At 37.1% G+C, this 13,677-nt stretch overlaps 1 protein-coding gene across 1 annotated transcript in view; it reads right to left on the bottom strand.

The window, feature by feature from the left end:
* Positions 1 to 4,309, bottom strand: part of LOC108362829 (uncharacterized) — an 84,210-nt gene extending 79,901 nt beyond the window's left edge. Inside the window, exon 1 of the mRNA XM_017615976.1 lies at positions 4,104 to 4,309. Coding sequence (XP_017471465.1) covers positions 4,104 to 4,198 — 95 coding nt within the window. The 5' untranslated portion in view covers positions 4,199 to 4,309. The remainder of the gene's footprint in view (positions 1 to 4,103) is intronic.
* Positions 4,310 to 13,677: the final 9,368 nt, after the last annotated feature.

The raw sequence follows: 13,677 nt of genomic DNA, 5'->3' as shown, positions 1-13,677 counted from the left end.
TTAGTAGTGCCGCTACAACAACAACAATAACAACAATAGTGTCTTGGTTTTCACAACTAACAAAATGAAAATACAATTTTCCGAGGGCATTTCGGGGGGAGCGGGTTGTGGTGAGGGCTTGAACCCCCAAAACTCCTACCAGCTTTCGCCCCTGACCTAGATTTTTCTGATATTAAGTCAGCTCGAATTTTCAAAGGCACTTTTTTACATTAAGTATTCACAAAAACACTTTTCCATAAAACATTTCTGATTCTATTGTTAATTAGTTAGCTGGTATTATTATTAGCGGCGATAATTACTTACTATTTAACAAAGTTCGCAATAACAAAAGTTTGATAAGCGTTTCGTTGTCAAGCAGTTCTCGGTGGATGTAGCACCAGCTTTTGGAAAAAGGGCTAATCAGGCACCGAGGTACCGAGGTTTTCGAAAGTCCATAATGATTTGGGTAACCAGTTTTCATTTCCTCCCAAGCGTCGATGCTATTCCACTTTAGTTCTAGGACTTGACAATTGAAATAAAACCTAATTTCATTTCGCAAGAACTTAATTACTAAGACCAAAGCTAACGGATCTTTGAAATGAATTTTTTGTGAACCTCTGGTCGAGTGAAGCTGATGCAGCTAGCAAAAAAGAATGTTCGATGGGTGGACAACTACAGACTTCATATTTCTTGAAAATATTTTTACGATTATTTTACAACTAATCGATTAATGAAACACAAAACTACGACATAATTAAATCGTGAATTGGACAAAAATAATCGAATAATTTAATCAAATGATTAATCGCTGCCATCCCTATACGTAGGCATTTGAGAGATTGCACTTCAAGAGTTCAATTGTTATATTCCTAAACCTGATAATGTCTTGCAGCATTGAACACTGGCCCAGAGTTAAGTAACCCGACGGATTTCTAAATTAAGTAGGCACCACTCTCCCTTTCTTGACGTTTGCTTATATTTCTTATTAGAATTTGAATATAATATTTCAAATACTTACATACATACATACATACACCGTCAATCAGAAGTGAGTGCATGGTGTTTTTTGTTTAATATTTGCAATGTTCCTCAACTTAAATTTTTTTTGTTATTTTTTACAAAAATATTGTGCATACTTTAATCAAAACCAAACAAGTCGAACTTTCAAACTTTATACAGAACTTAGCAAAATTCAACAAATTTTCGTTTAAATTTTGAACTTTTGATTTTATCTGAATTTTTAGAAAAATTTTCAGCACGCAGGTAGATCGGATTTTTAGTTCTTTTGAAACAAGTACAAGTTTTAAGCGGCTAAAGCATGGACCATGTTTTTATAAAAAAATAACAACAAAATTTTAACTTGAAAAGCATTGCAAATATTAAACAAAAAACACCATGCACTCAGTTTTGATTGCCAATGTAGGTACAAATTGTAAATTGGCCAGCGGCACTTCTGACAGTTTTCTTAATTGAATGGACCACTAACACGGTTGGTGAATTTCAATCGCATATATTTTTTACGCCAGACTGACAGAAACCTCGAAAGTGATGGCGGAAAATGAAAACGTGAATATGTATGTATGTATGTATGTACATATGTTTCCAAGAATGTTTTTGAAATCTCAGTTTATTTTTTCTTGTTACTGACAGAATTGACATATGTAGAGTTAGCAAGTTAACCATAAAAAATTGGTGGGCTAAATATTTAACGATTTAACTCTAATATTACTCCTAGCCATTGATTGTGCAAGCTAATTTATCAATTTAACCGGCAAACTTCGAGTTAAGAAGATAACCTATATAGTAAATTATACTAGCAAAATTTTTCAACATGTGTAATCTGTAAGAATATTTTGTTCCTTGACAACTACTGAAATACAAATAAATAAATAGTGTAACCAAATCATATGTTGAGAGAACCATCCCAGCAAAAAACACTATTACCACAGAAACGAAAGTGGAAACGGGCTAGGCGATGGGAATCGCTTACCCTTTCGCTTCAAGAAGGCATTATTTTAACATGCGCATGTCATTGGCGGTAAGCCCTTTCCCACAGCATTACCTTCAAACGAAGGGAGAACGCATGGATAAATTTATTATTTATATTAAATTGAAATCAGAAAATGTCTTAAAAGATTAAAATGAATTACAATTTTTATAAATCAGTACATATATGCATATTTAATTAAGCTTATAATTATATTTCCTCACTCTTGTTCTTCACTTCATTGACTGACTTCAACTTCGCTGCAAATTGAACAAAGCAAAACACGATTTTTATGCGAGCCAAATTTCCACAGAAAGAAACGGTAGAAAAAGAATTTTTGGATATTCATTTTTTTTCTGCTTACTACGATGCAGCATTCTAATTTGCATTCCCCGAAATGAAGCAAAGAAGCGAAAAAAAATATTGTAGGACGTTCTGCTTTGCATTCCCTGAAATGAAGCAAAGAAGCGAAACAAATAAAATATTGTAGGACATTCTACTTTGCATTCCCCAAAATGAAGCAAAGAAGCGAATTAAAAAAGAAATATTATAGGACATTCTACTTTGCATTACCGGCAATGCCTAAAAGAAGCGAAAAAATTCTAAGGCATTATAACGCTATACCTTCTAGAACACGTTACCACTAAAAGCGATTACCGATTTTTTGCTGGGATATTTAGTTGACGTAACTGAACTCTCTTCTCAATGTGGAGATATATATTTTAAATTTGAATGATGCTATGTTCACGGAATAGGTTTGTTCCAAACGAGCACGCGGGTACCAGTGATCGGACTTTCAAAAAATTCTGTGTGGTAGAATCTGGAAAAAATGTGGTCGATTTCAAAACACTGTGGTAGATGTCTGGGTTTGGGTCAAGCTTTGTACAAAAATTTAAAAAAAATTGCAAAGTTTCACCTAAATTGCAAACATTTTAATTAGACTCTAAAAAAAATTTAATTTTAATATAATAAAGAGCAAGATTGAAGTTGCAAAAAATTGCGTTGAATTTTCGTAATTTTTTTCCTTGGCAGTGTAAAGCAGTTCGTTCCATATCGAGATATTTTTCGAACATATTTTAAGAAATTTCTGCAACCTTGTGGAGCGCTGCCAGCTTTTTGTAGCGAACAAATGTGGCACGTTCCAGAAACAGGTAATTGGGATTTGACGATTTTGACAATTCTCAAGTAAAAGTAAACAACGCCTCATAAACTTTAGATGCGCTTAAATTTGCTAATACTTTCACAAGAAACGAGGTTTTTTAACATCATATGTTTTTCAATTTAACATAATAAAACCACGTTTTCTGTCGAAAAATTTATTACTGAGAAAATTTACTATTTTACAGTTTATTTTATCCACCCATTCGGCTCTGTTTACTTTGACTTGAGAAATTTCATCGTCGCGGGGAATGCGGAATCTTGTATTATATCATTCTTGTTACCAAAAAGTGTTAAGTGTTGGGCAAATTTTGCTCTTAAAATTAAGAAAATTAAGTGGAGCAAGAACAAAACTACGCAAAAACGCGAATATGTGGTAGATTTCAGACCTTGAGTGGTAGATGATCAAAAAAGTGGCAGATCTACCAATGTGGTAGAAGTCCGATCACTGGCGGGTACCCGCGGGTGCCCAAAACAGCCCATAAAGCGTTCCTCACGCTAGAAAAATGGGTAATAGAGAGCGAATAAGTTCCTTTTTTGGGTCGTAAATGTCTTCTTCTTTGTGCAATTTGAAATAACAGCTGTTGTTTAAATCCGAAAGCAAATTTTATAAAACACAAAAGTGGAAAATACCACAGAACTTTCAGAAAATGTAGTTATTTGGTAATTTTATTAGCCATATAAGACAAAGACACGTAAAATCATTGTTTAGAGCTTATTTGTTGATTCCGGGCATGAAATGTGATTTTTTGCGTTCCTAATGCTCTGGGCACTTTTGGCACGTGTTGACACATTTTTTACACTTGTGATAGAGTAACTTTTTTTTCGCTCAACTACCGAAGCAGCCCGAAAAGCGTGTGGAACAAAGCTAATATCTACATAGAGTTTTAAAGAGTTTCGCCCGCGGGCGCTGTTCTGAGCTTCATTGATATATGTACATATGTATGTCAGTACTGGATAACGTGTTCAAATGTTTTACCGATTATTTATAAATTTGTGACCATGTAATTCCTCCAAGAGTGCAGCAAGTATATCATCGATGAATTTATCTTCCGTAGTATAATTATTACACATATTTGCTTCCACCACAAAAACGATGTCGCTGCTATGAGGCCCAGGGTACGAATTGTACTCTAGAAATGTACTTTCTGGCACAAACGTACCATTATCAATCTCGCAACTGTAAAAAACGAAAGCATAAATAAATATGTGCATAAACATATATTTGGAAAGTATAAAATATTTTCTAAGAATAACTTACTTTCTTGAGATTTTATGCAGATACATATACATTACTAGAGCTCGGATTTTTATGCAAATTGAATATGCAAGTGGTATGAAAAATATTTTAAAAAAGTTTATAAAATCTACATATGTAGTTAGATATGCTAAAAAAATATATTTATGCAACAATTTAAATAACACCTAAGAAACAAAACCGAAGTCATTTGCACTTGTGTCAATGTTCTTAAGATTTCAGAGAAAATTAAACAGATTTTGTTAAACGCATATCTTCAAATTGATGAACAACTTGTATTTAGTTAACTCTTTAAACTACTTTAGTAGTGTCTGTGGAAAATCATCCGCATTTGCGGCAGGAGAACGGGTTCTGGAGGCCCCAGCCATTGCCAAATCCCCAGCATCATAGACCATGAGCGCATCTTGGAAGAGAGTGTGGAGGTAACGAATCCCCTCTTCTTCAGAGACGGAAGAGGACCAATCTCTTGGAAGGGATGTAGACCGAGAAGCAGCTCGCTCCCAACGACCCTCCAATGACGGGGTTGGTCCTCTTCCACAAACCCAGAAAAAGTGGCGAAAAAGAAAGTATCGGAGAGCGAAACTCAAGCAGAGGAAACCCTCTTTTGTGGCTGACCGAACTCGTCCTGTCGATGCATTCTCTAAGCGGCCCAGGTCTACGGAGGTTACTCCAGAAGCCAGTGGGACCTTGGTGGATTCACCGACATCCAAATTTGCTGGCGGACGTTGCAAGAGAATAAAAACTGCGGTGACACCTACCAATGCCTGCCCCAATGCCACTTCGAGTCATAGTGTGGCGGGTACTAGTGGGGCATTGCCCAATCCCGATCAGCCAGATAGACCTCTGGCGCCACGAAACCCTTATCTCAAACCATGGGTAGAAGTGATGAAATGGGTCAGTCGAGGCAGAACCGCCCTCGCTATGCCCCCGAAGCATCGAAGCCTTCCAACTACGTCTGGAGGTCTGGGGGCCCGCCCAACTTATTATGAGCCCGTAAAAGGCTATCCGCTCATTGCCGAAATGGAGAGGGGTTGGCGTATTAGATTAAGCAGATGACTACTAATCCGGGCCGTCATTGCCCCCGGCACTGTAGCCAATGCCCGTTCAAAAGATAGGGATGGAACCATTGTGGTGAAATGCCTTTCCCACGCTAACTGGGATTATCTCAAGCTCGAGGGGCAAAGAATGCCGCGCACAGGGGGAATAGGCCTCACTGTTTACAGTACCAATTACAAATGGGAGAGCGAATTAGGTGCCGTGGGAACATAGTATAATTCGCTCTGCGAAGAGGTCCTCTTTTAAAGAATACTGCAGCCGGATTAAAATCCGAAGTCAAACGGCTAGGTTGGTAAAAGTTCTGAAGAAGGACCAAACCATAACTCGCGTTCACTCAAGAGACCTGATGGCTCTTTAACGGAGACTAGGATTGAGACACTCTCTGTTCTTCTAGAGACTCACTTTCCTGTGAATCAGATGATGGTTACGGCTTCCTCTCCCTCGACTGGTGAGGAAGGGTATGCGAGAACCACAGTGTCAAGGTGCAACTGGTTTGTTGCCAGAACGATGTCTAATAATGATGCCCTAAGATATGCTACTGAGTCTTTTGGCAGTCTCAAATCGCCCGGTCTGGATGGCATCCTACCTATTGCACTTGAAAAAGTGTTGAGCTTTAGTTGGCGACCTTGAAAACAGGTTTTTCCAGCATCTCTTGCACTTGCCTACATAACACAACATATTCAAATATGTACATATACGAAAAAAAATGGGAATTTATAAAATTTATGAATGTGTATGAAATTGATAACTAAATTTTTGTTCTTTTTATACCCGAGCGCACTTGTGCACAAGGGTATTATAACTTTTTACGGTTATTTGTTACTGACATACCTAAACAAAAGCATTAGCGTTGTCTGGCTGTCAAACAATTCTCATGTCCATACAATTTGTATGAAGCATACCGAAACGACGCGGCGTCAACGCTGAGCGGTTGGAAAATCCGATTTTGACTGGGCGTTAGGTATTGAAGTTGGCCGCAGAAAACGGAGAAACTGTCATTTTCGTGTTACACACAAACAAACCTATGCTTGCTATTGGTGTTATTTCTGCATTTGACGTGGCGTTGACGCTTTTGTTTAGGTATGGCACTTCGGCGCTAACGCAAGGCGTCAGGAACCGCTCCGCCCAACGCTTTTGTTTAGGTATGGCAGTAACAGCCAAACCGAATCGAGATAGATATAGACAAATGTATACATAAATGATCAGAATGAAAAGAGAAGTCGATTAAGCCATATCTATCTGTCCGTCCGTCCGTGTACACGATAACTCGAGCAAAAATTGAGATATCTCAACGAAATTTGGTACGTAGATTGCCTTTTACCCAAGGTAGGTTGGTATCGAAAATATCGGACGGTAACCACGCCCACTTCCCATCTAACGGTAGTTTTCAGAAATACGAAAACTGCGATATTTCAGTAACTACTGAAGTTATTCACTGAAAATTGATATTTACAATAATTTTTAGACGTAAAATAAGAATATTATAATTTTTTGGAAAATGGGCGTAGCCACGCCCACTTATGATTACATGTGTATATCTTGGTACCCGCTGCTCCAATTTCTCCCAAACTTGGAACAGTTGTTGGCCTTACCAAATGGCTGAAAATTATAAAAATCGGACAATAACCGCGCCCACATCCCATATAACGGTAATTTAGAGAAATACGAAATCTGCGATAAATCAGTAAATACTAAAGCCAATTTACTCAAAATTGATGTTTGCAATAACGCTTTAAAAAAAAAACACGTTTATGATGGAAAATGGACGTGACACCGCCCGCTTATGATCAGGTATGTATATCTCGGTAACCGTTCGATAGATTTGTACCAACCTTGGTAGGATTATTCGCTTACCACATAAAAGCAAAATGTTAAAAATTATTGAAATCGGACTAAAAATACTCCAACTTTTCATATAATGGTATATTTTACAAATTCTTGAAACTTCGATATTTCGAAATTTAAAGACGCTAATTTACCCAAAATTGATAATAAAGCACTCCCTTGAAATAAGTAACATTATTATAGAATTTTGGAAAGTGTACGTGTTATCGCCCACATCGAACCATATAAGTTTATCCCATTAGATAAGTGTAACTGAACACACTATCGAAATCGTTAGATTTAGGGGTAAAACCACTCTTCTTACCATGTAACGGCAGTTTTCAGAAAAGTGAAAAACTATATTTAATACTTGCGCCGGGTATTTAATGTTCGGCCCCACCCGAACTTAGCCTTTTTTACTTGTTATCTTTAGTTTTATAATAAAAAAGCTCGGTAATCGCAACAATCTCGGTTATCGCAACAACCACTGATTTTAATCTGTCACTATTACCGAGGATATATTATAATTTGTTGTCCTTTACTCGCCTTACGCTTAATACTTGTTGCTCAAAATACCAAAATTGAGTATTAATTTGATAAGATTTTATTAATAGATGCGAATAGAAAACTCAAAAATTCATATCTTTTTAACACAAAAACACCTCCGTAAATATTTTAGAATCTTTTAACATGCAACGGTACCATGCAAAAAAAAAATTTGCCCCAGATATAAGCTTTTGATTGATTCAATTTTGAAAATTTAGAAATTTTGCAACTTTTTAATTTTTCAATATATTTTTTTAATACACTTATTTTTATGTCCCCAAGTATACTCTTTAAAACTAGTCCAAGATGGTTTAGTAGCTATAGTAGTTTTTGAGATATTAAAAAAATTTACTTGAAAAACTGGAAAAATAGTGAAATTTTGAATTTCGCATAACTTTTGCAAACATTTTTTTCTGTTGGTGGAACTTCATTATAGCATGAAAGAAAACTTCTGCCCAAATTTCATGCAAAGCTAAAGGGGTCGAGTCCAACCATTGGGCTAGGGACCAGGGTTGTTGCGAATATTTTTCCGAAATAAAAGTCCTTTCCGCTTAATAAACAAACCGCCTGTCCAAATTAAACAAATTTGGTATCATATGAAAGAGGACTGAAATAGCTTTTAAACAGAAATAGCGAAGGACCTCTATTTATAATTTTTTATAATTTTTTTAATTGAAATATTTTTCAATATGTGAGTTTCTTCATTTAGACATTTCAGTTTTAAAGTCCTCTTTCATTTGATACCAAACTTGTTTAATTTGGATAAGCGGTTTGTTTATTATCCGGAAAGAACATATGGTCCCTCTAGTCATGGCAGGCACCTTGTTGTTGGTGGGGGGCTTAGTCGAATCATGATCAGTCCTTATCAGTGGGTGGGAGTGCAATTGTGTCTTTATCTCCGGGTATTGGGCGAGTGCACTCCATTCCTCTGGTTCGAGCTGCTCTTAAACGAGACCAAGAACTGCCGACCATTTAATCCAGGGTTTACCACCAGACTGGCAGACACAGGGAGTAATTATTTAGGCCAGCTCCAGCGACAAGGTCGAAAACAAATGGCCGGAGCGCAGAGCGTGGCAGACTAAAAATTTGCTCAGCGATGCGGAGTCTGGGGTAGCTGCAGAGGTAGGCAGCTGGTGCGACGTTATCGACTACGAAGCGGCAAAGGACGCTGGAGGGGGAAACCTCTGTTGTTAAAAAACAGCGCATCGGACCGGCTCCTACCTCTAGCGGCGATTTGTCACCCCCAGTTGTAAAGGTTGGCCACATCCCTTAGTTGTGGTAATCTAAGAATATGAGCGTACATAAAATATGAGGAATAAATCTAGCTGGCTCTTTGGAACTAGGGGTCATGGATAGTAGCAGAGAGGGCGGCGCTATCACCGACGAAAAATGGAAGCGTGTTGCGGCGCCCATGTCAGCCGTATTCCTGAGGGTGGTCAAGGGGAATCCTGGGCCACTACCTAGGTGTGAGAGTGCCGGATAGAATTCTGGAGAATGAAGGTTCTTAGACTAATCTCCAACACTCGAAGGTGACACACAATGGGGTAGTCGACCCTGAAACTAGCACCAAATAAAGGAGAAAAATACAAGTCTGAAAATAGTTGAGTGGGACATTTTTTTTATGAAGGTTTTTATGGCATTTCCAAAGAGCGAAAAAAGTGAAGCTTTAATTGTGGTTCTTATAAATAATTTTTATTATTAATGATAATTTGTTAAAAGCATAACCATCACTAATTACAAACTAAATATCATCGCTATCATTATCATAGTTATCCTCATCATTATCTTCATCACTATTTTCGTGATCAACATCATCACTTTACGGAAATACTACTTTCAAAAGGTTTCTTCATAGAGCAGACAAATTTACCCACATTTCCACGTTTAATAATAACTGTTTTGTTAATTGTTCATGAAAAAAGAAACATCATTATTCTTCATAGGTAATTTTTTATATGATAATGAGTCCGAATTGCACAAATTTTCTCTATGTTCTTGTTAAGCTTAGAAAGCAGTTTAAAAAATATAACCAACCATCATCTTCTTCGCTTGCGTCATTATCATTGCCATCAACATCTTCATCACCACTATACTTCTACATAATTACCTACTATTTTGCTTTTTTCGGTAAATCCTCCAAATTTATTTTGGCGTAGTTTTCTCACTCTGTGCCGCACTTGCGAGACAAATAGAGAACGTTTAAAGGTCTTAAGGTCTTTGATTCGTGCTTCCAGAGCATCTTTTAACAATTGACCATAGCGTGGGATATTATCTCTGACCCTTGGATGAAATATTTGTGGAGTGTTGGGGCACTTTCTCATTCTCCGGTTACCCGTCTACCCGTAACTGGGTTAGTTAAAAATATCATCATTCTCATTATTTCTATTCACTGCGCATGCACTTAACGCTATAAATATGCAAAATCAATCTTCACGGTTTCACATAAACCCTATAAATCATTGCACAAATAAATAACGTCATTCTAAGGCCCACTTACAGAACAGCAGGTTATCTATTTATCTCGAAGTTTACCGGTTAAATTGATAAATTGGCTTGCACAACGAATGGTTAGGAGTAAAATTAGAGCTAAATCGTTAAATATTTAGACAATCAATTTTCGAAGGTTAACTTGCTAACTATACTACATATGGGTGTTTCCATAAAAAATTAAACCGAAAATGCAAGTAAATGAATTCAAACGGCTTTATAACTTTAATTTCAGTAAAAAAGGTTTTGAAAGCGCGAAACGGTGGAGAGAAGAACTGAAAAATTTAAATAAAAATTAAATTAAGTGTTACTAGTAAAATAAATTTTATGGGTGAAAAATCTGTCACGTCCGTTACCAGATTTTATTTCAAAATTAAATCAACAACGAATTGCTTCTGATTAAAAATGAATTGGTTGCAACGTCCCATAATTTGACTTTATTTAAAGAATGTTTAATAAAGACAAAACCTTACAGGATTCGCTGAGTTTTGCTTATTTTTACAAGAACTCTGAAATCATTTCTGTTTTTGTCCCATCCGTTATGCCCTCCTTTTCATCGATTTTCTCGACGTCAGTGTTCCTAGCGCACCTATGTATTGTTTTTGTCAACCAAACGACGGTATAAAAGCTACACCACGGCAAATTTTTTTACAAGTGACTTCAGTTTTCGTATGATTTATTTAACTCTAAAGTCGTACGAATGTCGCGTCCGTAACCCAGGATATGCTCATATGTCAATTCTGCCAGTAACAAGAAAAAAAATTGAGATTTCAAAAATATTTTTGAAAACATATGTATGTATCTACATACATATTCAAGTATTCATTTTTCCGCCTTCAGCTCTCAGGTTTTTGTCAGTCTGGCGTAAAAAATATATTCGATTAAAATGCACCAACCGTGTTAGTGGTCCATCCAACAAAGCGAACTCTCAGATGTGCCGCTGGCCAATTCTAATAAGAAATGTAAGCAAGCGTCAAAAAAGAGAGAGTGGTGCTACTTAATTAAGAAATCACTTGTGTTACTTAACTCTGGGCCAGTTCTCAATGCTGCAAGACATTGTGTGGTTTAGGAATATAACAATTGAACTCCGAGCTACTTAATTCTCTATTTATATATTTAACTCTGCATGTTCTGCAAGTGGGCCTAAGGGCCAGTTTTTCAGTGCACGGCTGTGGTTTAAACTTAGTAGAAACGCTCGAGCTGCTGTTCAATTTAAACGCAGTTTACTTGATCTAAGTTTAAACTGGCAAATCACTTGTGTTACTTAACTCTGGGCCAGTTCTCAATGCTGCAAGACATTGTCTGGTTTAGGAATATAACAATTGAACTCCGAGCTACTTAATTCTCTATTTATATATTTAACTCTGCATGTTCTGCAAGTGGGCCTAAGGGCCAGTTTTTCAGTGCACGGCTGTGGTTTAAACTTAGTAGAAACGCTCGAGCTGCTGTTCAATTTAAACGCAGTTTACTTGATCTAAGTTTAAACTGGCACTGAAAACTTGGCCCTAAGCTATTATTATAAAATTTAATAAACCAAATTTAATTTTATAAATCTGTGCAGATATGGTTATGGTTGGTTGGTTGGTAGAAGCGTCGCCTGCGTATGTTCCCAGGACCCAATTAGTGCTGAAAATTTATTTATTTATTTATTTATTTCACATGTATGTAGAGTAAGACATGAAGTCTTTTCAGTGTACGTATTTGAAAGTTCAATCACAAAAATTCATTTCCAATGAAGTATAAATACTAAACTTAAGATAGCATTAGCAAATATACAGGTAATATTCTTATACTATAGAAGAGGCAAAGAAAAAGAGGTGAAAGATTACTACCTAAACAGATTTGTAACTGCCCTTTTGAAGCATCTACTTGATTTAATACATTTAATTGATAATGGTAAGGAATTCCACAGCCTGATGACACTAACGAAAAACAATCTGGAAGCTGTTAATGTTTTATATTTGGAGAGAACAATATTATGTGTGCGAGAAGACTGAACAAAGTTTAATTTTTGAAAAAGGTAGCGAGGCTGATGATATTTAATTATTTTGAAAAGGAATATAATATTTCGAACATTAAGGTAATTTTCCAGACTAAAACCTAGGATACTTTTAGTATAAAACGAAATGTGATCATATTTTCGCTTAAAATATATAAATCTAAGGGCATTGTTTAAGGCTAGATTTAACTTATTTTTTGATTCGCTATCAAGACTACCATAAACCACTTCAGAGTAAGATATCTTGGGAACAATAAGGGCCTGTACGAGTTTAAGTTTTGTGTTGATGGGTAGACAGTAACATGTTTGCCACAGATTTCGTAAGGTGTAATATACCTTCGATATGATATAATTTATGTGGTCTGTGCAACTTAGATGGGAATTTATTTTAAATCCAAGGCTTGTCACTACCGATTGAAGCTGATCTCTGTATCGTTCAGCACAATTGGCGACAGACCACTCAGGTTAAAAGAGTCGCGCGCTATTGGTAGTAGAGGTTTACGCCGACAGGCGGCGGCGGCGACGCCGGCACGTCTGGAAACGCCGGCGCTACTGCCCATAAGGTAGATTCCAAAGCACCATGAGGCTACTAATCTTATCAAGTCATCTCGTCAGCGTTAGGCATTCACCATGTCAATTCAGGTGTACAAGCGAGCACTGCGGTAGCTCGGTATCAATTAACTGTTACATCTCTCAGTTGGTGAATTATATATTGAATGAATTTTTATATTAACTTAACCTGCATTTGTATTTATGCAACTTTAGTATACGATTGTATTGAATCCTCTATTATTGAATTTGCAACATAATATCGATAGTCCAAACGCTATGTAACGATTTGAGTGTCTGCGGGTGGCAACGCAGTCGTTGGTCGCTCGCTACTTTTATATACACATACATACATATGCTTTTTGACATTTAATTTTTTCGCTGCATTAGCACTCACTCACAAATTTTATGTCGCCAAAAGCAGAAGTAACCCGCTGTAAAAACACAAAATTGAAGTTTTGTTCCTGAATTGTAATAAACCGAATATAAAAACCTCAAGTTCCTCTCGTGTCTTTTTTGATTCGGAACAACGCGTATTTTACCCAAATTTGTCGGTAATCGCAGTCGTAGTCGGTCGGATTAGGTTTCACACAAATTCCCGCGATACACAGTGCAACCACAAACCGGCGTCTTGTGATAGCCGCCAAATAAACGCCACTAGTGTCTCGCTTAAAAATTGGGCGTTTAACTGGTGCGGAGAATCCAGGGCCAGTGCTAAGCCATTGAAGCGCGAGGATACTTCCACGCCACGATCTACACCACCATAGCCGCAGTTTCAACCCGGCATTATCGGCGCATCGTACCACCGCCTGCTTTCAACCATCACCCGGAGCC

This window comes from Rhagoletis zephyria, unplaced genomic scaffold (genome assembly GCF_001687245.7).
Source record: "Rhagoletis zephyria isolate East Lansing unplaced genomic scaffold, Rhagoletis_zephyria_1.1 Rzeph_scaffold_01111, whole genome shotgun sequence".
NCBI classification, from domain to species: Eukaryota; Metazoa; Arthropoda; class Insecta; order Diptera; family Tephritidae; genus Rhagoletis; species Rhagoletis zephyria.
Note: the sequence above shows the minus strand (reverse complement) of the source record. Positions and strands in the feature narration are given on the sequence as shown.